The 26578-nt window shown below is 40.1% G+C and overlaps 3 protein-coding genes across 3 annotated transcripts; 2 read left to right on the plus strand and 1 right to left on the minus strand.

Moving 5' to 3' along the window:
* Positions 1-242: 242 nt before the first annotated feature.
* FAM133B (family with sequence similarity 133 member B) lies at positions 243-12846 on the plus strand. Its single transcript, XM_057380926.1, has 11 exons — positions 243-408; positions 4053-4150; positions 4830-4908; positions 7058-7132; positions 7326-7358; positions 7758-7826; positions 8413-8508; positions 9679-9726; positions 11297-11392; positions 11668-11712; positions 12688-12846. Exons 1-11 carry the CDS (start codon positions 385-387, stop codon positions 12772-12774), a joined length of 750 nt encoding a protein of 249 aa, XP_057236909.1. The 5' UTR covers positions 243-384; the 3' UTR covers positions 12775-12846.
* Positions 12847-12903: 57 nt separating this feature from the next.
* On the plus strand, positions 12904-20372 carry CLXN (calaxin). The gene is made up of 6 exons (XM_057380927.1): positions 12904-15446; positions 15680-15835; positions 17267-17371; positions 18373-18524; positions 19333-19437; positions 20100-20372. Exons 1-6 carry the CDS (start codon positions 15389-15391, stop codon positions 20145-20147), a joined length of 624 nt encoding a protein of 207 aa, XP_057236910.1. The 5' UTR covers positions 12904-15388; the 3' UTR covers positions 20148-20372.
* A 15-nt stretch (positions 20373-20387) lies between these two features.
* RBM48 (RNA binding motif protein 48) lies at positions 20388-26397 on the minus strand. The gene is made up of 5 exons (XM_057380925.1): positions 26280-26397; positions 24314-24504; positions 24040-24185; positions 21637-22172; positions 20388-20640 (listed from the first exon to the last, which is right to left on the minus strand). The coding sequence occupies exons 1-5, from the start codon at positions 26391-26393 to the stop codon at positions 20554-20556; spliced, it is 1074 nt and encodes a 357-aa protein (XP_057236908.1). The 5' UTR covers positions 26394-26397; the 3' UTR covers positions 20388-20553.
* Positions 26398-26578: the final 181 nt, after the last annotated feature.

The raw sequence follows: 26578 nt of genomic DNA on the forward strand, positions 1-26578 counted from the left end.
AKACGACCCACTGTGGYCCCTCCCAAGCTGTCCCATTCTGTGATTCTGTGTCTGAGGGTCTCCCCGCCTCGGCCACCGCCCCCTCGACGCCCTGCAGTAAAATCGCGCTGCCCCTCGCTCGCTGCCCCTCGCTCGCTCCCGCCCGGTGCAGCGCTGCGGCCGCGGCGCCTCAGGCGGCTCTGGGCGGAGCGGGGCGGTGGCGGGGGCCGGCCCGGCGCGGGGGCTCCGCCAGGCGGCGCTGCTTGGCCGCCGCCATCGCCGCTCCCGCAGCTCCCGCAGCTCCGCGCTCGGGGCCGAGAGGGGCCGCGGCTTCCCGGGCGCGGGGAAGGGCCCTGGGCTGGGCCGAGGTGGCGGCGGGCGGCGGCGCGGGGTCAAGGCGGCGCCATGGGGAAGCGGGACAACCGCGTGGTGAGTAACGCGGGCAGCCCGGCCGGGCTCCGCCACGGCGGCGGCACTCCAGGCGGGCCCCGGCGCGGAGGCCGTGGGGAACCGGGCGCTGCCTCGGCCCGGGCGGGCCCGTCCGGCTCCCGCCGCGCTCCGACCGCCGGGAGGGCCGGGAGGGGCCGGCGCGGGGGACAAGAGCGGCCCGGTGCCCACGGAGCTGCCCGCGGCGGGCCGGAGGCTGCCCAGGGCCGGCTGGGTAGGCGGGGGCGGGACTGGGGTCCGGCCGGGCTCGGGGCCCCGCCGGCGGACGACAAAGGCGGGCTGTGCCCGGCGGCTCGCCCCGCCCGGCCCGGGGGCGCCCCGGGCTCTGCCGGAGCCCCGTGTGGATGGGTTGGCCCTCTTTGGGCACGTGTTCGTGGCTGCCTGGCAGAACCTCTGATTGCCTTGTCAAATTCGGCAGCATCGTGACTGACGCCTGCTTTGTGATCTGTCGAGGGAAGGTGATTAAGATGCTGGCCCGGTCCGTACAAAAATAAAATGTTCCCAGTGGGAGTTGCAGCACTCGCTGAAGTATCTCTGATCCTTGCTAAGCCGCATTTCCTTAAACTTGGCGTTCAGCTGTACCTAGGAGATCTGAAATTGAGATTTACGCAGCACTCTGCTGCCTCGGGAGCCAGCGCTCAGCAGGCACAAAATRCGCTTCTACACGCCTGACTGCAGAGTCCGAGTTCATACATAACTGTAACACAGTCATGCTTCCTCCTATTTTTCTTTAAATGTTTTTGTACCAGTTAGCCTTTCACCTTCTAGTCATAATCTTATAGACGTTGTAAGTTTGCTGCTGAATTTTATGATTAAACACAAACCATAATCATAACACTGGTTTTTTTTCCCCTTTCTTTGTTTATTTCTCATATATGCTATGGATTCGTACTCAGATCCATTCACAGTTTTGTATACCGTGGTGGAATAGTGTAGTAATAGACATGAAGGACACAAATATTGTGCAGATAGAAGCCAAAGTTCCTTTGGTTGCTTGTCTAGTAAGAAAGAGTTGATAGTGTATTAGGCTCCAAGACTGACCTGTGGTTGAAATGTACTGTARGGTTTTCAGGTGTGTATTTATTTATTCTTGATTTTCTTTTAATGGGGCAGCTGGGATTTACCTACCAATGCCAGCAAATCTTTATGTTCCTATGTAATGGTCATTATGCCATCATGCTTCTAGTACAGACAAGTTAGAATACAGGACCCTTTACTCCTCATGTATGATCCTAGAGATTTCTACTGTTATTTCTCTGCCATGTCCCTTCTTAAATATGCTGTTTTTTCTGACTATTTGGAGATGGAAAATCACATTTACAGGATATTTGCAAGGCAATAATAGTATTTCTTGCCCAGAGAACCCTGCCTGATAGAAGGTGCCACACTTTTCATGAGCAGGGAAGCTRTGCAACAAATACCTTAATTAATATCTGCTTGAGCAAACTGCCAAAAGAAGATGAATGTGCAATCACTTTCTTTATTGAGGGTGCATTTCCGTGCTCCTTCTGGCTAGTGACYTACAGTTTAGCAAAGCACTGTAAATACTTCAACAAAATGTTTATTAGTGAAGTTAYTCTCCATAAATAAAGCTGGTTGAAATTATAAGAACGTGTTTTAAGACATTAATTCCTAATTGTGGAATATAGAGCAGTACACAGTCATGTACTTGCTGTAGTTAAGTTAAAGAAAGCCCCTGAAGGGAGGAAGCTTCTTAGCCAGTTATCCAGGGCAGTTTGAGCAAGTAGAAAATCAGCATTTGACAGCTGTAGCCTCTTTTGCAGGTAGAGTTTTGTTGGGGGGTGGTGGGGTATTCATTACTTGTTAGCTCAGGTAAGAAAGTAGCTGATTTTTGTTTAAGAGCAGCAAGAGACCTCATGTTTTAAAAAATAATGGTATAAAAAGGGCTTTCAGATACAAATTTTTGAATGGTAACCAAAAGTCGATGTGCTCACAGGAATAAACCTAGTTTCTAATGGATCTAGTACATGACAATGACCTGTGTTTAGTGAAAACGCTGTTCAGGTAGTGCTGTCATGCCTTCCTAAAGGAACTCCTTTTCTACTCAAAGCTGAATTCAATTGTGAAAGYTTTATTAATTTTTAGATTTGTAATRYGAATGCCTAAGTTTTRTAACTACTTGAGTGCATWCATCCYATCTGCTACTTGTTTCCATTGTTACACCTCAGTGTATTTCCAGTGTTAACACCTCAGTTTATTTGCCCATGTTAGCCTTTTTGTGTGAATTAAAGCAACAAAGCAAAGCCCCAAGAAATGGTGGCAAATGTCGCTGTTAGAGCTGCAAAGTCAACTTGAGTCAAAAAATGCTCCACTTGAAAGAGTCCTCGGATTGCTTCAGAGTAGTCCAGCTGATGGATCTGAACCAAACTCGTGTGGGCAGTGCTTTCTTCCAGCCAGGTGCACCATCCCAGRCAGAGCCTGGAGTCCCTCTTCCACAGCTAAATCTATCCCCAAGAGTTGAAGGCCACCAGCCTGCTTGCAGTCCAGTCCTGAAAYTCACCATTGCTGTGGTCACTGCTTCTGCAGTGGGAGCAACAGGAGGGGAGGCAGCAGYTGCTGCTTCTGGCAGCTTTCACAAATGCTCACTTTACTGTGCATGGTGGTTTCTGAATGTCTGAAAAAAAGCAGTGTTGGACATGTGAGAGCTACACAGATGGTTGAGTCTATGCTTTGAATCTACAAAATGTTGTACTCTTTTAAAAATTGTCTCAGATTGGGCAACCAAAGCAAGTCATTCTTTTGGCTGTTGGATCTTTCTCTTCATCTCCAAACTGAACAGTAAGAACTGTATGTAATGTTCTGCAGAAGTAAATTGTGAAATGTTGGGATGATACAGTGATAAAAACCGATAAGGGGGTGTATGTGCCTCCTTTTCACACAAACAAAATATGGTTGACATAAAAAAATTACGGAGTTTATCCATTAACTGTTGAGGTGGATTATGAATTCTAAATTTTAATTCAATCTTKCATAGCACTAAGAAGGTGCATGGGTCTGAAAGATGGAATACCTCATAATATTGGGGTTATGTATCTTCGGGTTTTGTGGGATTTTTCCTCCTTAAAATAGCCCTAAGTTACAGAATTTTGATACATGCATGTTTGTAGCAAACTACCACTGCTTTCTTGTTTTGGTGCAAGAAATTTAATGCAAGAAATTTMATGCAGTTTTGGTGCAAGAATTTAGTGACTCAACTGTCAGCAGTTTCAAACAGGACTTCAAAGCCATAGGATCAGTTGTCCCAGAGAATGAGATCTGAAATTGAATTATATTTCCTATATCCCAAGGAAGAATATTTCAGAAATCATGATAATATTCTAAGTTTACAAAATCATTGCTTAGGGAAGGGAATTACTGTAAGGACTTTGGTCCTTTTGTGAGTCAGTTCTTTCTGCCACAGTATAACTCCAGCAGAAAGCACTTACCTGAGTCCTTCTGCCAGACTGAATCAACTCAGTTTGGCTACATATTTTACATTCTTAGAAATAAGCCAGAATTATTTTTCAGGGAGTGATAAAAAGTTTCTGTGAAGAACAAACAAGATATTGTGATATTGTAATGCAACTGATAAATTTTGTATTTCTTTTTGTTGTTTCGCATTCAAGGCTTATATGAATCCCATAGCTATGGCCAGAGCACGAGGTCCTGCCCCAAATTCAGGACCAACAATACAAGACTACTTGAACAGGCCAAGACCAACATGGTAAGTGGCAGTGCCTGTCTACCCTTCTGACCTCCTAAGTAAAAGATTTGTTCCCTCTTACTAAAATGTCACTGGTACCTACCTCCTCCCCAGAATATCCAGTCATAAATTTTGAAGTATTTCTTGTCTCTGACCAAGGTATTCTTTTCTAAACATGTATTCAGTCTCCTGTGTTAGAAACAATAAAATTTCCTTTTGAAATGTGTATTTCTCATTTGTCTRCAATTTTTTGTAAATAGCTTCTCTTAAGAGGAAAATGTTTTACCTCTTTCACAATCGTTGTACCTAAATCTTGTAAACAAATTTGTAAACAAATTAATCTCAAAAAAAAAAAAAAAWTTTGCTGGTATARTCTTAGAATCCAGCTTACCATACTGGACAAAACCATCACTTTGAGATATCAGCAACTTTATGTTAAATCCCTTTGCCTGCCCTCATGAGACATTAGAGAACAATTTACCTAATTGCAAAGTTCGCTCTAGATCTTTTGGAGGGATTTAACTACCGTACTTAAGTTATTAGGGTTAGGTTACCATATGTGTAACATCTAAGATGCTTTCATTCTTCTCTTGGAAGTTCAACCAAGGCTAAACTTCAAAAAAACTCTACAAAAAAGTTAGACATTGAAGAAGGTGTTTTTTAATTATCAAAATTGTGATCTATCATGCTTTTCGTGCAGGGAAGAAGTTAAAGAGCAACTAGAAAAGAAAAAGAAAGGATCCAGGGCTTTGGCTGAGTTTGAAGAAAAGATGAATGAGGTTGGTAATGTTGTTAGCTGGTCATACATGATTCTTTTTATCTAACGTGGTACTTTTCTGCTGTTACCTTGTGCAGTTTCAAGTAGCCATAATATTTCACTTAATGTGAGCTTTTAATGAGCAACTATTTTATTTCATTTATATTGGAAGTTAAATTTACAACTTAACCAGTGAAGAGCTACTTTCAGTTCAGAGAAATGCTACATAAAAAGTTTTTTAAGTTGCTGRTGAATAAAACTTGACCTTTTCATAAATGTAAATGTATTTATACARATGCATTAATAAATTAAACTTATAAATAAATTAAACAGTGCATTTTCAGGTATGAGAAACCAAAATCTGTTGTGCTAATACTCACTTGTTTAAGTCAATAAAGTATAGTGAAAAAAGTGTATTACTGGAAAAAGATGTCTTTGGCAAAGAATGTATATGTAATATTATTATGGGAGAAGGCACAAAGAATGACYTTCAGRACTATGAAGCACTTGTTTTTCTCTYGTCCTAAGCTGATGMCGATATGTGCTYGTTCCCTGATGCAAATGCAGCTGTTCTGATGATCAGCCGCAGGTTAGAAAGTTTCACATGTAACTCCTGTTGTATACAAGGGAGAAATTAGTGTACAATTAGTTTAACTGTTTCTGTTCCTTCTTGGGTCCYGGTATCTTGAGATAAGCTTCAGGCAGTAACTTTCATCATTGTWTGGAAGTTTCTGGTTGAAGCAGATWATGTTCCTGCCCTGTTACTGGGAGGACATAGTACCCATTGTAGTTTTGCTGTCCCTTTTTGCCTAAGAAGTTGTACCAGGATTTGGAGGGCCATGGGGTCCTGTTCTGAGTGGAGCAGTTGTTCTACACTCTTTGAGTTTTAGTTTGGTAAGTTTGATTGTGTATTTCATCATATTCCTTTCCTCATTTTACCTTTGCTTAATGTGAAATAAGTGAAATTGGCATGCATAGAAGYTAACAGCCTTTCAGGATGATAGAAAGGTAGGAAGGTATGCAGGGAATTATGAAATGGCCATGAGTTATTCCTAAAGCTCCTAAGGGCAAATCTCTGAATGCCTGGTAGAAACTGATTATCTGTAACAAGGTCTCCGAATGAGGTGCTGTCACTCCTGTTTTACTGAGAATTGTTGGATATTTATGTTTAAAACATAACACAAGCAGAGTCTTTAAATARTGAGGCACAGGCTATTGTGAGAGACATGGTATATCAAGGTACACAACCCCCTGCACTATTCCCCACATGCTGCCTTGGTCCATGGAAGCACGTTACACACAGCACTGTATCCTGGCTAATCTGCCATGGCCCTCAGCAGCACTGCTCAGCTCATTCACAGTGTGCTGCCGTGGGGATCTGTATCAGCCTGCAGTGCACAGGTTACTTGGTTCCTGATGTTTCTGTCCCCTCAGCACAATATGTGGATCATCATTGTTTTGCCAATATGGTACCAATACAGCTTCATTGTCAGGATGAGAATAATAAAGAAGGGAGCACATGATATGTCTGACTGTGCAGATTGAACCTAGCAGCCTTTCAGTTTGATGAGGGCAGGTTGGGTTCTTGAAGGGAGCATTTTAGATAAACCTGGAGACCAGGTGGAGAATTGAAAAGGAGGAACGAGRGGAGGCTTTTACTCATTCATCTGGTGTGCTTGGCATAACAAAATAAGAGCATTTCTATGGAGATGTGTATAATTTGATGTATTTACTGCTGACACCAAGGCCCAGAACAGGCACCAGAGACACCTATAAATGAAGAAGGGCCAGGAGAAGTTGTCTTGAAGTTTTGTTTCAGGTGATATTTAGAACTAAGACAAAATCATAGTTTTTTCTGGTAGGGTACCCTCATTTTCCAAAGCGCTCTAGCAAGAACACTGTGATACAAAAGCAAAAATACCATAATTGATGACTTTCAAGATAAATGGCAATCTCTCAAAGCCAAATAGCTTGAACATTAAGGTGTGAGCTAACACTATATTTTGATGAATATTAATATTCTGTGAAATCAGGTGTATTACAGCTTTGATTAACGTTATATATTATTTATTTTCTGTGGTGTTTGTTAAAGTTATGTCAGGTAGAGGAGAGCTTTAAAAAAAGTTCAGAAGTTACCCTCCTGCCACTGTTGCTTTTTGGTTTTTTTTCAGAACTGGAGGAAAGAACTGGAAAAACACAGGGAGAAATTACTGGGTGGAAGTGAGAGCTCCTCCAAAAAGAAAGAGGTAAGTTGTTTTCAATTGCATATATTCTGTGTTTGGAACTGGATTTATCATCAATGCTGCCAACACAGAATTTCATAAATGCTTTTCATAAATACAGAAATAATTTTAAAAGCGAGCATCAAAGTTCATAAATCTAAATGCATGCCAGAAGAAAATTATGCCAAAGTAACAATTGTTTTATTCTCTTTTTAAGAAAAAGAAAAAGGAAAAGAAGAAATCTAATAGGGTGAGCAAAATTTTCAGTTTTCTTACATTTTTTGTTATGGGGTTGTTCCTGTTTGTCATTTAAGTTCTCTTGGAAAGAGAAAGTATAGCTGTAATTTTGATTTTAGATGTTAGATTAACTTACTTTTATTTAGGAAGGGTTTGCATACATTCTGTACAAGGAAAATGAACAGGAAGAAAAGAGCATTAAATAGATACTATTAAATGAAAAATGTTAGAAATTATTTAGAAGTTTATTTTTAAAAAGTCTATGTAAGACCAGCTTCTCTGATGTGAAATTTTATTGGTTATGCTTTGAYAATGATGACATTTTGAGGGGAGTGTTTGGATGGGCTTTTGACTGTTTGCCAGACAAAATGCTGCATCTCACAAGCTTCACTTTTTGTTGTGTTTGGTCAAGTTGTCTTCATCTTCCTCTTCTTCATCAAGCTCTGATTCTTCCAGCAGTTCATCTGATTCAGAAGATGAGGTAAGAGCTAACTTACTGGAATCTATCATGTTTTGTTCATGAGGTTTATTTAACACAGATTTTGGTATTATGTTTTAGAATATCTTTTGAAGGCCTGGTTTGGATRAAACCATATAGTTTTTATGCATTTGGTACATATAATAAAGTTGTGAATTTTAGACATAAATATCTGTTCAGTAGTTTATATATATTTGATGTCCTGGCTTTAAACTGGATCCATTTTAATGTTAAATTGCTTTTTTAATAGAAACCCTCATCTAATCATAAAAATGAAAAAATATCATTTTTACTGTCTAGCAAAAATCTTTGTTACAGATAATCAGATTCTACAGCACACATCTAAATAATGAACAGAATCTAGAGAATCTGGATTTTTCACCAGTTTGCATTTTTTCAATGCAGAAGAGTTATGAAGGTCCTCCACTAAAAGAATCAATTGTAGCATACTTTATTTCTCAGGAGAACATTGTAACATGCAGGAATTTGATATTTCCCTTTCTTCCCATTTAATGTAAATCTTTTAATTCTAGTGAGAACAAATTCAAGTTTGTGGTTTTCCTTCTTTTTCTACAATATTTGTGGATAGGATAAAAAGCAAGGGAAGAAAAGAAGGAAAAAGAAGTATCGCTCCTCRCGGAAATCATCAGCAAGCACAACTTCAGAATCTGAGTCAGACAGCAAGGTAAATATGCAGATGTGTTGCTCTTGGCAAGTTTTCTTGGTCAGTGTTACAAAAACATGAAGATTTCTGACTTTAACATATTAATATGGGTTTTCATGTTCCACATTGGAAGCCATGTATTCTCACTGGGTCTGAGCTGCACTTGTRTATTCCACATGCAACATGGAATCTGCCTGCACTGGCCACAATGCCTAGCAGAAATAATTTGATCTTCAGAAAATGAATATGCTTTATTTCAGCAATTTGTAGTTATTTTTTWAATTTCAGACATATGCAGGTTTTGTGCTGCTCAAATGTTTCTTTTTGATACTACATTAACACTTAGAATGTTCTTTATTTAATTAACAATTAAATTGAACACCATCTCTGAATATGCAGGTATTGCAGGATACCAGTGGCCAGAACATTGCCTTTCTAAATATCTGGATAGTTTTCTGTTGGAGACTTTTCCAAATGCATATTAAATGGAAGATGTCTTTTTCCTTTTCTGAAGTACAATAATATAGATACATGGGCTTACTGAATGAACAAAAAAATGAAGAAGATTCATGAGGCAATTTGTTCTGTTACGTTAGCATCTTACAGTGTATAGTAACCATATTTCTTGCCTAAGTAGTAATAATACAGTGAGTTTTTAAGATTCTGTGTGTAGACTTCATCACAAGCTTTTACTGAAATACCTGATTCAGTGGGGTATGAATTGTAATGAATGAGTGTTGGCAGACACTTATGAATTGGTGCTAATGAGAGTTTAAAAACTTCCATCATATAAAGGGACCCCGAGATACTATGGAAAACTCTTGGGAAATACCTGCTTAACCCCATCTGATCAATAGAAATGGACATTGATAAAGAATAAAGACTCCCAACTGTTGCATGTTTTATGTGGTTACAGCAGTGATAGCTGCTATCCTTCCCAGAGGCTCTCTAAGCATCCTGCAAGGACTCTGATACCYGCATACAGATTTTCTCATGCTGCTGAATCAGGAAATTGGCAGCTGCATCAAAATTACAGCTTTTTATATTATTCTTGTTAACTGCAAGGTAGATAGGACAATCTTGAAGAATTACCTTCAGTAGACATAAAAARACTATTGGCCAGTCTGCTTTGGGGGTTTCTACCTTTTTCATKAAATGATTTTGTTGTGGTTTGTTTTCCTTTCTATTTAGGATAGCACAAAAAAGAAGAGGTCAAAGGAAGACKGTGAAAAAGAGAAGGTATTTCTATTCCTGAAATCCTTTGATCAGAACTACATGTTGCATATATAATGGAGCTTTCTTTTTTTTTGAGATTGAATGCCTTAATTGCATCTGTGGAAATTTTCTGTCCAAACCCACACAGTCAGATAGTATTCAGTGCACCCAATTTGAACTAGACTTTTAGTTGGATTCAGCTYCTGTTTTAGTAATTGTTAGTGGAAACCACTGGATCTGTTCTTGTTGCAAAGGTAAATTAAAACTGTATCTAATCTGCTATAGTAGATSAGCTGCATTCTAATATTTTGGGGTTTACCTTTAGCTGTCACGTTGAGTTAAAAATGTGTGCAATATTTTCAATGGCATATGTGGAAGGTTATTGGCTTGTTGCTGTAAATTAAGAAACATAAGCAGAGGGTCTCTTTATCTATATGARGTAATAATAATAGATACTATACTTAAAACAGCTGCATGAAAATCCTGTCTCCTTCCCACCACMATTTTGTACATTCGTCCATTATCTTTAATGTAAATAATGTAATTTACTTCMATTTTAGTTATTCCTACACTAAAAATGCTTTCAGAGTCCACCCTARTCTTTCTCTCCAGTTACCTTTCTTTCTTATCATGTTGGCCTCTACTGCTCTAGTCAAAAGTATTGACTTTGATGTAAAAATTCTCCATTGCATAAGGCAAATGTACTGATCCCCCCCACCCCCCTCCACCCCCCCTTGCTCCTGCATCTATTTTACATTTTCCATTTCCCTTCACCTCCCCGGGTGGCCTCTTTGAAGACCAAGTATCTACCATAGTCCCTTATTGTAACACTGCATCTTCCAAAAGCAAAGGGCACTTGGGTACTGGAGGTCTTCCCCTACATGCAGATACCCAATGCCTTAGATGGACTGCAGCCTGTGTATTTTTCATGAGTTCTTTTCGGAAGTTTCTGGTCTTAGAAACTGAGTGAGAGAAAGTACCTTCAGTCTTAGGAACACATTACYTTGTCCAGAGCAAAGGAATGAAGTGAGCAGAAAAGTAGCTCATCAGAACAATGTCACACAGCATCAAAATTGTAAAAAACCTGTCCTTTAAATGCACTGGAATTAAATATGATGTGTTGGAAGCACAGCTGGCAGGGACAGCTTGTCCTGATTCAACACAAAGGTAGAGAGAGCTTTTTCTTTCGTGAACAAAACAAAAGTCTGAAATTGCAGTGTTTGTATGCATTATATTTAGACATCTTCAGTAACTCAATATTTAAAAGTGGTGAAAGGTTTTATTTTAAAATGCTCRTTCCTCCATGTGTTATTATTTAGCATAAGCGACTATTATTATTCCTCTCACTTTCAGAAAAGTGCTCTATCTTGATAACAAAGAAAAAGGAATACACAGAAAACTACTATTTTCCCTAAAAGCATTTTAACAGTTTAGTAGAGTAATTTGATCATGATTGGTAATTAGTTTAATGTCAATCATACTTTAAAATATTTCACAACTTAGAAGTGATATTTCAATCTTAAATTTTAGGATTTATAAGTTTTATAAAATGTGAAAGGTTTGACTTTACTCATAAATATATTATTTTGTTTAGGAAGGTAAAAATCACCACAGGAAAAGGAAGAARGCCGATCGTGGTGAAGGGCCTTTATCGTCAGAATCTGTATCTGAATCGGATCAGACAGAGGAGGTCGGTGTGATTCCTCAGTTTCAGATGTTACAGTGCTTGGAGCTGACTGATTCATATAAGTGAATAAATGAACTAGCTTAGATTTAGTATATTGCTGAAACAGGTCTGCTCTGTACAGGGGAATTGAAGAGTGCAGTACATTTAAAGTTGTTTGTGTTTTTCTTTTCAAGATAAACTTTTAAGGATTGTTTAGCTTCTATCTACAAGTAATATTGAATTAGTTTTCTTGAGAATCAGCTTACTGTGGATATTACATTTGGTTTCATTTTGTTTAGGTACAAGCAAAAAAGAAGAAAAGCAATGAGGAAAAAGAGAAAACAGCAAGTATCCCTCTTACTTATACTGTAGTTTTAGGATATAAATACTCTGTACTTAGTTAATTTCCAGTTTCATATTTTTCATTAATATAAATGTTTTATAGCAACAGTCCTGTTACATCTAAATTAACTTTCTGAAGTCACTTTTACAATTGTTAAAGAATATGTCACTCTTATATGTGATTTGAGAACTATACACCTAGATTTATACACAATAGAATRTATTTTATTCTCTGTCAGCCTCCTTGAACTACTAATACCTGTATGGTACCAAGTAGGAGAGCACTTTGCCACACAGRTACCAGTGCTGTTCCTTTGTTAGCWTTGTGTGTAATTGCTTGGTAARCCTTCTSTACCACCATGGAAAGGGCCTTAGGMCATAATTGCTGGAACATCTGCACCCTTATAACTCTTCCCTCAACCAAATAMAAAGCTACCAGCAACCTGTTACTTYTCTAACTTTTGTTATTTGTATCTGTTGGCAAAAGTGAGAGGAAGGTTCAGCCATGAGTTATATAGAATTCAGATTTATCACATCTACCTGAGGTTCCTCAGGAGCATAGTGGGTTAGGGRTCCTGAATTCCCGCTTGAGATGTCTGTGTATCTATCTCCCCTGTCAGCAGCAGTGTAGGCACCTTAATTGTCTATATCAGGAAGGGCAAAGGGAAGGTCTACATTAGTCACCTAAAAATACAGGCATAGGGGTGTCCGTGATACTCAGTATACACATTTTTCCATGGAACTTGTTTGTTTTTTTTCAGAATCATATGAACTGTTGGCCATTRCATTTGTAGTGATTGATTATGGTTCTTTTTTTCATAAAAGATTTGTATGTGTAAGGAATACGCATAAAACAAAGCTTTTGTAGAAATCTCTTTTGAAATGTCTTTGCAAAAATTTCTTTTCTGTGCTCTCATTTTGCCTTAGAAGAATGTAATAGATGGCCATTGTATTATATAACTTTTTTTTTTCTTTAGGATAAAACAAAAAAGAGAAAGAAGCACAAGAAACATGGTAAAAAGAAGAAAAAGAAGACTGCTGGTTCAAATTCAGATTCAGAATAATATTTTAAAACAACCTGAGACTATCAACAGAAGTGCAATGACTAAAGGAAACTTAAACTGTGAAATGACAGCAAACTTTACCAAACTGCATGAGTTTTCCTGTGTTTTAGAAATATTCCTAATCTTTCAGTAACCAGCCAGATGCAGATGTGCTGGAAAAGACCATTGTTATTGCCTGCTGCTTAATACATGAAGTACAACTTTTATAAAATTCCAGTAAGCAGTGTTAGATGTTTGAGACAATATGAGATGGTAGGCCAGCTGAGGTGTAAAATATTGGAAAATAAGAGTTAAACTTTTTAGATAGTAAAAATAGTCTTTTAAAGCATTAGTAATAGTCTTTATTTGTAAATCAAGACAAATTAAATCCCAAGTTCATCCTGCAGGTTAATATTATGCATAAACTACTACAAGCTGGTGTCTGCTAATGGAAAATTAATGATAACATTTTAAAGGCTGCCTTTGTAGAAATGTGTATCATCTGCCCCATTATCATCTTCATGCTATGAGAAAGGGAATGCTATTTTGGCTACCTGAACAGGGTGCCTTTGCCTTTGATTCTTGCAAAACTGCTGTTTTTAATCCATGCATCTCTGCATTCCTGGGAAGCTAGAGCTATTGCCAGCAGACTTTTCTGAATAAGCAGTTTTGAGCTTCCAAGCATGTGCTTCTGCATTAAGCAAGAGCAATGACATTTTGCAGTATAACTGACAGTCAAAACCTGAAGATTTTACCTCTGCTTCTTTGAAATAGCGATAGACCTTTGCTAGTAAATATGCGTATTTCATTTAATGTAATTTTGATTTCATTGAAAACTTCTTGCAAACACTGGTAGCTTTCTTTGCATTATCTTTAGAATTGTTTTGCATGATTTGTACCATTTTTAAATTAACAAAATGCAGGTAATCATTTGTTGTAACCAGTTCCATAAATTACGTTTCACATGCAGAGTTTCATATATGTATTTAGTTGAGTTCATTGCTGTGTTTAAATGCACACTTGCTGAAGATATTTAGCATGTAAAAAGCAGGGTTTTGATACCTTAACAGCTTCATATTGAAGCTGATTTTACTCTAAGCAAGCTCAGTGGCAGATCTGTTATGTGACGTGTCTTGTTAGATAAAAAACCTACTGCCAGAATCTCATTAAAGATACTGTTTAAACAGTTTGTATTTATATTTTTGTACTTGAGGGCTACAGAATGTTGACCTAAGTCATAAAGCTGTGTTACTTTAATTTAGTTGTTTTAGATAACTGAAAAAAAAAAACTTTTTAAAATTAAATGTGCACACAAGAAAACACAAGCAACCATTTGTTTTTAGTTTACATTAAATTCTCACTGTATCTTCCATTGAAATACTAATTTCTGGGCCTTCTGTTAGCCTTTAACAAATGCCCATCCATCCCAGGTAATCAAATATAGATTGCATTTTTTGATCCACCCCTTTTTTTCATTGCACAGGTGCTAACTTAGAACTTACCTCTATTGCATACTGTTTCAAATGTTGTGTTGCCAAGAATTTCAGGACTTTTAAGACATTGATTATTAGTCTGCATAACTAAAATCTGTGGGAGAAAGATTATTTCATATTGCCATTGTACAGAGAAATTGTCTTCAAGTTCTTGGGAAAATACAACCATTGAATTGCAGCAATGTGCATCTAAACAACAGTAAGAATATTTTCATCAACTATTTTATACTCTTGGGCTTGATGTTACCAATTCTAGACACTTGTCAGTGAGGTTAAAATAAAGATGAGATGCAGTGAACAGTAGGGGTTTGATTTGGGGGTTGTGTTTATTTTTTTGGGGTTGTTTTTTTTTTGTGATGTTGCAGTTTTGGTAAAAGGACTTGTAATGAACAATAACATAAATGCTCTGTCCTGTGTGATACCTTATTTGACTTTTACACAACCACCTGCCACAGAAAGAAATAAAARTGGAAATGAGACCCAGTCTTCCAAATACTTAAGCCGGTATGTTATTTTAATTGTGTGACTGTAACTATSTCTTCTGCTCAGCTGTAGGCTTCGAGTGCTGTTGTCATGCTTGGGAAGGGGTGTAGCCGCTTAAGGGGCTTACAGGCTTTATCAGTTCACAAGAAAGCTGCTTTAGTATTGAAAGGGAAGCGCTGCAGTTTGCAATGCGTTAACAGATGTGCTGCGTATCCTCTTGCATCCCTTTTTTCCTGAAGGAAAGGGAGAGGTTGGTCTCAGCCTKCAGCTTTCCTGATGTGCCCATGCCGAGGTCTTGGGACAGTAATGGGGGGTATGGGTGGTACCTACACCCGCGTTCCAAGTTTCAGCAGAGGGACAAAGCARAAAACTAGCAATGTCGGAATAAGAGTGGTTTAACACATTTTTGCCTTCTGACAGCAGATGAACAAGCACTCCTGTATGTGGTATTTAACTTTTATCTCTTTTTTCCAGAAACATTTTTAGACATTTGAAATACAGTTATTTTATTTTTTASAATGCAATTTTTTTACGTACGTGGTAAGACTTATCTTTGTTTTAACTGTGTGTGTGCGTGCGGTCCAGCGGCCCCGTGAGGCCGCGGTCCCCCCCCGGCGTTGCCAGGGCAGCGGCGGCCGCTGGAGCGGCTATCGGCCGCCATGAGCAGGAAGGCGGGGACGTTCCTGGTGGAGTCGCTGATCCGATCTGCCAAGCACTGTGAGTGTCCCCCGGGCTGTGGGGGCCGCCGCCTTGCAGCCCGGCCGCGTCCCAATGCTCATCGTCTATGGCCCTGTTCGCCTCCCATGGGACGCGCTTCCCCGGCGCCCCTTTGGGAACAGCGGGTGGGGCGGGGGAGCGTCGGTGTCACGGCCCTGGCGYGTCCCTGTGCCTGCCTCGTGTTTTACCAGCGTAACTTTAAACCTGTGTTTACTTGTCTTTGGGCCGGGCAGTTAACAAAAGCGAAGTGGAATGTCTGATGAAGCTCTTCGACACGCTGGTGGCCAAGTCCAGCAGCCACTTTGCTGGGGCCGGCTTTGACCGCATCGTGTTCCGAGACACCCTGCACAGCGCCTTTGGCATGACGGATGACGTGATGTTGGACCGAGGTGAGAGGGGGACACAGCTCTGAACRCGAGGAAAGGGGCTGGGCTTACGCTGCCGTCCCTTGAGTGTGTCCCTACCAAACAAAGCCGTCTCATCCCGGCCAGGACAGCAAAGGAGTTACGGCCAGGAGCTGTCGTTGATAAAATGGCACCTTTTCTTTCTTTATGCGGAATAGTCTTCTCCTTCAGGAAAGCTCATGTTCTAGTGGAGGCAGACCAGCCAGAGGCAATTGTGCTGCCCTGTGGCTCTTTCTATCGCAGTCGCTGTAGTGCCGAGAACCAGCGTCGTGTCACTTCCCTTTCCTCCGGTGGTTCCACCGGGAGCTGCGGCCGCTGCTGCGGGACAGCTCYAGCTCAGGCTTGGCAGTCCCAGTAAGGCATTCTGATAAGGGAATAATTTAGGGAAGAGAGGCTCTGTGAATAGTATTGAAGGGCCTGGGCAGATAGAAGGAGATGAGAGTAAAGAGCCAAATAACCCCTTGAAAATACAGTGATTTCACAAATTGGTAACGAAGGACAGGTCTGCAGTCACTGTGAAAGTTGAAGGAATGATCTCTGTAGAGGTGTCTAGGGGAGTATGCGAAGCAGGTGTGAGTCTGCCATTCTTGCAGTCTTGGGCTGCCAAGAGCCACCCCTTGGTTCAACSTTCTCCATCTCTCTAGCTGGAGAGCTACTTACATGCCATAAAAAAAAAACTTGTTACAATTTTATACAGCAAATAAAGTGTGTGTTGGAAGATACCTGACATTACCTTACACATTCTTAAAAATTATTTTAATGCATACTTGCAAAGGGATGAATTTCTAAGTCAAAAATGCTTGACTCTGCATGTCAAGGTGTTCCTTCAGCCAATTTACTAATTAATATTCTAAAACTATTATAGATGCTAGTCGATACTTTGAATTCCATCTTGGATTTGAAATACTGTATAACAGGCTGTATGAATATCGAAGCTGTGAGATCGAAAGTTGCTAAGGGAAAAGAAAAATGTTCTGTTACATGACAGGAGGCTATTTTTCTTTGTATATTTAATATATATTGTTTCTAGAACTACTTGTCTCCAAGATTTTCTGAGACAAAAACTAGTAATTCAAATCTTAATCTGTATGCAGAATTATCCCTTATTTTAAGAGATGTTGGTTTATTTGCTTTACATCTGCACGGAAGCATACTTCTGGTAGGTTTAAGTCAGGAAGGCAACAGATCAAACACAATGTCTTACCGGGCAGGATTCTGGAGTGGAAGATCAGTAAACTGCAGGGAGAATCCCTTTTATTGTTACATCTTAGAGTCAAGAAGGGTAATCATACCTYGGTGAAGGCAGACAAAGATTTGAAGAAGAAAGATAATTTATGATTTTATTGAGTTTAGGAAAACATTTCTTTTTTGTTCCCTTTTAATATAAATTTTAAATGTATCTAATACATTTCCTAGTGTTCAGCACTTTTGATAAAGAAAACAAAGGCTCCATCACTCTGGTGGAATGGGTGGAAGGCTTAGCTGTGTTACTTCGGGGGACACTGGAAGAGAAGATGAAATGTGAGATTGATCTGTATGCTAATATTTAGTAGTAATGATCGGATTCATAACAAATAGTATGTTACTTTTGTTAAAATTTAGCAGTTACTCTTCTAGTGTATTTAGTAATTGAAAAGTTTTCTTCTGGTTAGTTTAATGGAATGAAATTGAGTTCTGAAATGGCTTCTCYGAGACAGGTTTTTTCTCTGTAAACTGCTGTTACCACAGCCACCAGCTTATACTGTTGCTTGCAAAATCTGGCATTTGAACTAAAGTTTATTCTGCAGYGTACAGTTTTGACAAAATATATGTTTTTGTATTCACACACAAAATTAGAAAGAAGCAGATGTRTCTCTAGAGTGCTTTTGGCTAATTAACAGTCTCAAGCCAACCAAGACCAGTGTCAAYGTTCATTTACTGGTACAGTGGGCACACAGTAGCAATTGCATTAACTCCAGCAGTTCTTCAGCTTGGAAGCATAGTTAAAAAACTGAGTCTGTTTGTAAGATGGTAATGAAAACCTCCACAGTAATGACAGAGAAAGATAGAGGAGAAAAAATAGCAAGAACTCTCAAATTTTAAGCAGCAAAGAAAAAAATAGAGCATGCGAGATGAGAAAAAAGCACAATAGAAAAAGGAGAATGACAGCATGCTGTTTCCATAGTTCCCAGGTTGCAGCATTAGCCATCCCTAATGAACTATACAAATTAATCTGAAAAGYGGTCAGGGATGTCACAGCATTGGGATGTGTGCCCAGGATGTAATTCATTGTATCAGTACAACTACAAGCAGTAAAATATGCATTCCTGCTGTAAGCACTATAGCAGATACTAGTGTGTAGTGATGCACAGTGTTGTCTGTCACAAATGTTCGCCAGGAGTGTTTTATTATTTATATGATACATTTGGCTCGTTGATAATGCTGTACAACATACAATTCACATTTTTTGTCTGTATGTAACAGCTTTAATGGCATGTGATTGTAGTTTGTAAACAACTTGAAATTTATTTGTATTTCAAAAGACTGTTTTCGAGTTTATGACCTGAATGGTGATGGATACATTTCAAAAGAGGAAATGTTTCAAATGCTGAAAAACAGCCTTCTCATACAACCAGCAGATGAAGAGCCTGATGAAGGAATTAAGGACTTGGTAGAGATAGCAGTGAAGAAAATGGCAAGTACTTACTTATTGTGATATTTGAGTGTCTTTCAAACATTGATTAACCAATAMTTAAAACCTTTCTGTGAGGTAACAAAAATGGTGTCTGATTTACAGTGGGATTCTGCAAGTCTCCTGAGGAAAGGCAGAAATATAATCCAAATCTAATGAGTCCCAGTCCAGTATTCTCATGTGAAACTGTTAATTTAGTATGCAAATGTRCTATAAAGTTTATGTATAAACTTGCATGTGTATATGTGCTTACACATCTGTGTATGCCCAGTCAAAGCAAAAGTCCATCAGAAGTGGAAAACTCAAGTGTAAGTAAGCTGCATTTATTCCATTACTATAGGCATCTGCAGTAGCTTCATTTTTAAGTACATTTATGTTTTATCAGTTGATCATGAAATGTCTTTATCCAATTTATATATTCTAAAAGAATAGTAAACTCAAGGTTATTAATMTGAACCTTGTCTTACAGTGCTTAATCTAGGATATCCAGATCAGCCATGGACTGTCTGTCAATTTTAACTAAATCAAGATATATATTCTCCCCTTCTATGGTGGTGGTGAAAAAATTTCACTTAAAAGCAGGTCTTTAAAACCAGGAATCCCAACTCCTTTTATTTAAGCCCATCTTCTCAATTTTTCAACCCCACCCTTTTTGCCTTAGGTGGAAGCAAGTCACACATCTTTTCTGAGCAGAAACTGATGACCCCCACTTGCACACAAGCAAACTAAAACTAGAATCCATGTTCTTTAAACACCTGTTAAACAAAACTGCAAATAATCTTTTGCTGAAGCATTCCATTCCTTTTGTTAGGACCATGATCACGATGGCAAGCTTTCTTTTGAGGACTTTGAAAAATCAGTCAGAGATGAAAACCTCCTCTTAGAAGCCTTTGGACCGTGTTTGCCAGACATAAAGGTACATTGAGGTCAAAAAACTGTACAAGCCAGTTCCTTACAGACACTTGCACCGGGATCAATCTTGTGAATGTCAGCATGGGGCACCTTAACCAGAGCTGGGCTCATCCTCAGGGCCAGTTCTGCTGCACAAAGGTGGCCCCTGAGCACTCCCACTCCAGGGCTGTTGCAACACAATGCTGCAGATATTAAACTCATCACCAAAGGAAATGTCAGTCCTCTACTGAATCACCCTTTATTGTTATCCCTGTCTCTAGCATTCCTGTTTCCATCCAGTTTATCTCATTCTGCAGGTGGGCTTTCTTGCCCTCCATTGATCTGGTCACACATTCCTACTGCTGAGCAGCCACAATTTYAATTTCCTCTTCAACTATAACTTTGAATGTTCTGATTGGTCTGTCAGTGATGACACCATCAATGCTATGGATTTCTCTTTTCTAAACTAAAAAGCAAGAGATTGTATTCATTGCGTTCCCATTTCAGTTCAATACCTGTCTATTCAGTGCCTTTTCTGACTAAATATAAATCCTTTAAATTAACTGAAAATTAACTTTTTTTTTTTTTTTTTTTTTTTTTTTTTTAAAGTGAAAGAGGAAAATGTTTCCATTTAAAAGACAACTATGAACTATACAATATGAGAAGAATACTGGTAAAATTTAACAGAGCAGTATCATATTTGAACAGAAAGTTTTCCGGGAAGTTCCTATGTAGTAACTCCAAGTTATCACTGCATTGTTGAACACTGTTAAAAGGGATCTTGGTCTTCACCATTCTTTGTGATATAGTAAAAACAGTAATAGTTTCAAGTTGCTCCTAATTTCAGTATTCCTTTTGCTGTAGAAGCTATTGAATAAACAGAATTTACTTCTGTAACTCTACCTGAGTTCTTCCGTGTGAGTTACGAAATGCTACAATATGAGGTACACAGAACAACACTGCAACAATAATATATTGGTTTCTTCATTCCAAGTAACAAATTGATACAATTTTTAATAGTATAATATGGAATATACAATATAAATACAGTATAAAGAAAGGGGTTTTTTTTACATTAAAAATAAATATTTTAATCCATATTCTTTACAAAAGGACTRTTGGAAGATGTTGCCAGCAGTATCTATATTCTTCTTCTTTGCTTTACAAGTGGTTTGGCTGAGCTGCTCTCTGGCTTTTCCACAGATGTTGTTGAAACAGAATCTGCTACCTACATTGGAGGGGAAAAGAATTTAGTAACCTGTAACATTACTTTTTTATRCTCATTTAAAAATAAAGCCACATCCCCAGGATATGAGTATTGGGATTTATTACTATCATCACACTTGTATTGACTTCTGCTGACTAGAGGAAAAAAGTAACACCAAAGGCAGCATTAAACACAAGAAAGGTGAAACTTAGAAGACTTAGCACCAACCACCATTTTTGTATTTAAGTACACAAACTGATTTCAGATACTCAGTGATGGAGTATTACATGTCATCTCCATTCTTCCTACCAGAGGTGTTTTCAAGAAATGTGTGTGTGCTTTTTAGTGTGCTTTTTAAACTCGGGTACTTCAGGAAATGAAGGGAAAGCAGAAATGTGCATTTTGATATGTATTTTAGAATTAAATTTAAGAGTGCTTATTTATAAGATAAGCACTTTCAAATCAATCTAGTTAGTCATAGCCAAGGGAGTTTTTTTGTATTCTATTTTAGATGAAATGCTATCAGGAATCTATCAYGACCTGCTAATTGATTAATATCCTCCACAGAAGGCTATATAGCTTMACACATGCTTCTCAGCATGGTATTGGTGATTCTGTACAGTTTTCAATGGCATAAGAAATGGTGGAGCAAAATTACATTGAACTCTGACTTCCATTATTTTMCTTTCAGAAACCAGATACAAGTAGCTCACTGGAGTCAGCAGGACTGCCTGCAATGTTACCTTGCCTCCACATGTGGAGGAAAAAAAAGTGGTTCATTAAAAATCATTTAAGATCACGCACTGACATTTATACTCTCTCAAGTGTAGTGTAATAGGTCTGGAGTAGAATTGTCCACCATTTCCAAGATTATGGAAGAACTCAACAGTAAGAGCACTAACTTTGTAGATAAACTGATGATGGTGAGTAAATGCTGAGTAAAGTTACCAGTGAGTCAATATTTTTATGGATAATAAGCACCTGTGTTTGAACTATCAGAACTTKAAGAACCCATACCTCTTTCAGTTTATTTCGAATTAATGTAGCTGAAGTATTCAAAGACTCRTCATCCATATCCACTTTAGGTATTTCTGGTAGTTGTGGACCAATAACAACTTCAGTATTGTCCTCACTTGTTCCAATGAAGGAAAACTTGTTACCTTCTTCTCTCTTCCTCTTACGTTCTTGCAGGTGAGTTGTGCGAGGCATAAACCTGTCAATCCCATTGTAAGCTGGAACTGTTCTGTGCTGCATTAAGGAAGCTGGTGGAAGATGTCCTCCTGGATGTACACTTGGAGTTAGGGATGTGTTTTGACCAAAGTACCCAGAAATTTCAGCACAACTGTTATCATAGTGCTGAGATGTTAACAGGCTCTGATTCGGATTCCCAGATGGATACACTGTGTTGTGGGMTACCCCATGAGAACTTGTAATGCAGACGGGTTCCGAGTCACTGGTGACATGTGATCCTGATGTACTCCATGGACAGTCATGCTCAGAGTTCTTTGAGGCTGTCTTCTTAGGGCCCTCTACTTTCTTTAACACAAAGCAATCTTTAAAATAACAAAAAACAAAGCACCTTCATATTTCATGTCATAATTAGTTCTAACAYCCAAGAACAAAGCTTTTAATATAAATGCAGACACAATACCAGTGATATTTGATTCCCAGCTACCTTTCTAACTTTTTTTAGGCTTCAAATTTAACAAATTCAACTTTCAAACCAGTTTTCCAGTTTAGTGCCTTTGCTGGTTTGTAGCATTGAAAAAAAAAAGATGTTTTGATGATAAAAATCAGTGGGCTTACTGCCTTTAAATATCCTCACACAATAAATAATGATACCCAAGTATGTGAGCACAAGAAAGGAGAAGTYTGTGCTCAGCAATTTGCTTATTCCTCAGCTTGTCCAGCCTTCAGTGCTGCCTGGGAACTCTGTAGTACAGAAGCCTTTGTAAACACAGTCCATTCTTAACATTCCCCAGTGCAAAGATGTGGGCTGGAGAAATTTTTTTGAAGGTTCTGGTATAGTCATCTTCCATAACTGTCCCTTTGAGTGTGCCTGAGGAGGCTGGGACAAGGGTGAAAACTTGATCCAAAATTTCCTCTCAATTTCTGATAACAGTTTAAAAGGAAACAAAAACTGAATATATTAAAGCTTAAGTATTTCATTATTTCARTCTTAATGAAAGCCAGAAAATTACTTTGAAAATAATATAGTTCTCTAAATACAGAGAGATACCTCCAATCTCCTGTAAAAATACTTCTGTTTTGGGTATGCGTGGGCTGGTTTTTAGTAGTGGGGAGGCTAYAGGGGTGGCTTCTATGAGAAACTGCCAGAAGCTTCCTCAGTGTCCAGCAGAGCCAATCCCCAATGGGTCCAAAGATGGAYGTGCCACTGRCCAAGGCTGGGCCAATTAGAAATGGTGGTAAYACCTCTGGGWTAAGAGATTTAAGAAGAAAGATAAAAAGTGTTTGTGCCACGTTAACTGCAGCCAGAGAAGAGCGAGAGATACAGCCCTACAGCCACCAAGATTAGTGAGGAAGTGGGCAGAGGAGTTGCTCCAGGCACCAGGGTCAAAATTACCCTGCAGCCCATGGTGAGGACCATGGGGATGCAMAAATCCACCTGCAGTCCATGGAGGTGCCCACACTGGAGCAGGTGGATGCCTGGGAGGAGGCTGTGATCTTGTGGGAGACCCATGGAGAGAGGGGCCATGTTCCCATGCTGAAGCAGCCTGTCTTTGGAGGACTGCACTCCATGGACGAGTGACCCATGCTGCAGCACTCTGGGGAAGAGTGTTGCCCTGGGATGGACTCACACTGGAGAAGTTCATGGAGAACTGTCTCCCATCAGAGGGACCCCACAATGCAGCAGGGGACTCCTCTCCTTGAGCAGTGAGAGAAGCCTCAGGTGATGAATTGACCATAACCCCATTCCCTGTCTCCTTGTGCCACTGGGGTAGGAGGTAGAGCTGGAAGGTGGGAGGGGTAGGGGGAAGGTATTTCTAAGGTCTTATTTTACTTCTCATTGTCCTGCTCTGATTCTGTGAGCAATAAATTCAATGCACATCTCTAATGAGAGCCTGTTTTACCCTTGATGGTATTTGGTGAGCARTCTCTCTCCTGGCTCTTACCTCAACCCATGACCCCTTCATTAAATTTTTTCTCCTCCACTTTGTGGAGGGCAGTGAGTGAAAAGCTTTGGTGGGTGCCTGCCATCTGGCCAGCATCAACCCACTACAGCATCTTTAAAAGAGGGAGGTAAAAAGCCAGCATCAACCCACTACAGCATTTTTAAAAGAGGGAAGTAAAAAGCATTTTCTTTAACAGGCACTTTAGCCAAAACCCTACCCGCACCGAAGAACATTAAGATTTTATGGCACATTTAATCAAGATCCTATAGGAAATTTAATCACAAACCTCTTTGATTTGTTGCTTTTGCTATATACTTTCTTCTATCCTGCAACTTCTCTCTAGTTTCTTGGACTGTTTCAAATTCTGGAGCATAGCACACGTGCAGCAAACTACCAAAGAAACTTCGTTCATCCATTTTTTTCTTGGCCACCCTGAAGGGAATTAAATGCATTGGCAAAACTGAGGATTTTACTCCAGCTTCTAGCAACTTAACACATTGCAAGTACAGAAGATGTAAAAGATTAAGACAACAAGAGGCAGATATTGCCCTGTCCAATACCTTGCACATTGCAGCTTTTTGAATTTTATAAGATACACTTCAGTAAATTGCTCTGCTGGATATTCATCTAGAGCGTGATACTCCTCAATGGCACCATATAATGCAAATTGTTCAACTAATTCCTTCATAACACCTAAYGCAGGAACTCCTTGTATCAGTAAATAGCGAGATTCCAAGTTGATAGTGTAAACCTGAAAAAACAAAAACAAAATCAAAGAATATTCAAAAATGTTCCCATTCTTGCTTTATTGCAAAAGGCAGGCATTTTCTCCATGTTTTCTGTTGTTCTCCAAATCCTCTCAGGATGCTGAAAACCCCTATGTACTMTGCTTTGCAGGGCAGTAAGTGCATGGTTATTTGGGACCTCTTTATCACTGAGCAGGAACTGAAATAGAGCTTCTCATGCATCATAAAATACAAATGAGACTTGACTTTCCTCCACAAGGTCAGAGTTTTACTGCCAGATGGTGAGTAAAATACCTTAAGTCTTTGGCCTATTTCCGTGCAAGACTTACTAGTAACCAGTTAATAGGATATACTGTTAAAATACAGAAAAAGCACTRAAAAAGTTGTCTTCTTCATAAGCAGAGTAGTGCAGATGAGGAARACTGGTTTTTTTCCACACAGGAAGRAAAAAAMCAATTACCAAAATTCCCTGGGGCAGATCCCATGTGTGCAAGCTGTCTCCTTGCCATGGTGATCCAACAGAGCATGTTTTCAAGACACAGATAAAATCTGGATGCTGAGAGAAACAAGGTCTTCTCCCAACAGGTTAAAAATCAAACCAACCACTCTTTTCTGCTTTGTGTAGTGACCATCACATAACAGACTCTAAGCAAAGCTTTTCATTGGTTCACTATGTACAACAGGCAGCTAAACCCTGAGATCAAAGGAAGTTCATTCTTAGTTTGTAAAAAAAAAAAAACAACCCAAACCACAAACACTTAAACTGCGTAAGTTGCATATATTTTACAAAAAAAAAAGTGGGCACTGCTCGGGAAATCAGTTCTCAAACTTCTACTACAAAAAGCAGTTTTCACACACAAATCACATAGGTTCTTTTTGAGGCAGCAGCATACTCTCACCCGCATTACTTTGGGAAATGGGAATTGAAAGAACCTGATGCTTTCACTAGGCATTTTATTTTTTTTTTAGTTTATTTTTTTACCTCTTTCTTGTCCAGGAAAACTAGACTCGAATAAGGTTTTTTTCACATTTGGGGCATCTACATTGTTTCTCCTGCGTATGTCCTCCACTGGCCAGTGATGGCTGGAAGTCTGTGGTGGCCATTAACCCTCTGTGGATGCACGAGGCTCTCTGTCCTCTGCCCYACTGTTTATACTCAGAAAAGAACCTACTAGCTTTGAGAATTCATGAAGCATGGAGGGTGTGAAATTTTACAGGAGGGTGATGATAGTGAGAGAGATGTGCCTTATGCATGTGTGTAGGAGTAACCATTGTTCGGCACCGGTGAGGCCACRCCTCAAATCCTGGGTTCAGTCCAGGGCCCCTCTCTCCAAGACACTGAGGTGCCAGAGCATGTCCAGAGAAGGGCAATGGAATTGGTGATGGGTCTGGATCACAGCTCTGATGAGGAAGCAGGGGGATTCGGCCTGGAAATAAAGGTAGCTCAGGGGAGAGCCCTAGCGCTCTCTACAACTCCCTGACAAGAGGCTGGAGACAGATGCGGGTTGAACTTCATGATCTTAAAGCGATTCTATGATCCTTTCCTACGCCAGCCCCAGAAGGTGCCGCTACACCTCRCTGCACGCTGAGCGCATACACAGATACCCAAATCTCGCAGTTCTGCTGCAGTAAYGAGATGCTCCTGCCGCGCAGCAGACAATTCCCCTGGCCTCCCTCTCTCCCTCTCCTCCCCGGGAGCCGCAGGACTCTAGCGCCGGCCCGGCAATCGCCYCCAGCCCCTCACCCGAGGCGGCTCAGCCCGATCCCCCCGCCCTCCCACCTTCACGGCGCGGGGCCGCCACCCCTCGCGGTACTTGGCGCGGGACTCGCAGGCTCCCAGCTGCGCATGGTGCCGGCACGGAGCGCCCGGGCCGCCGCTGCTGCCRGCCGCCATCTTCCCATCGCCCACCGCGCCCCGCGACGCGCCGTTCCTATTGGCTCCCTCCGTGAGGCGGGGAGAAGGAGGCGCGGCCAGGGGGCAGGAGCCAATCAGAGGCGGGCAGGGGGGAAATGCCGCGCTCGCATTGGCCGGCAGTGGGTTGTACCATTGCCGCGGGCAGGGCAGGGGTCGGTACCCCC

The sequence above is a fragment of the Malurus melanocephalus genome, unplaced genomic scaffold (genome assembly GCF_030028575.1).
Source record: "Malurus melanocephalus ecotype Western Australia unplaced genomic scaffold, MMel_1.1 scaffold_483, whole genome shotgun sequence".
NCBI classification, from domain to species: domain Eukaryota; kingdom Metazoa; phylum Chordata; class Aves; order Passeriformes; family Maluridae; genus Malurus; species Malurus melanocephalus.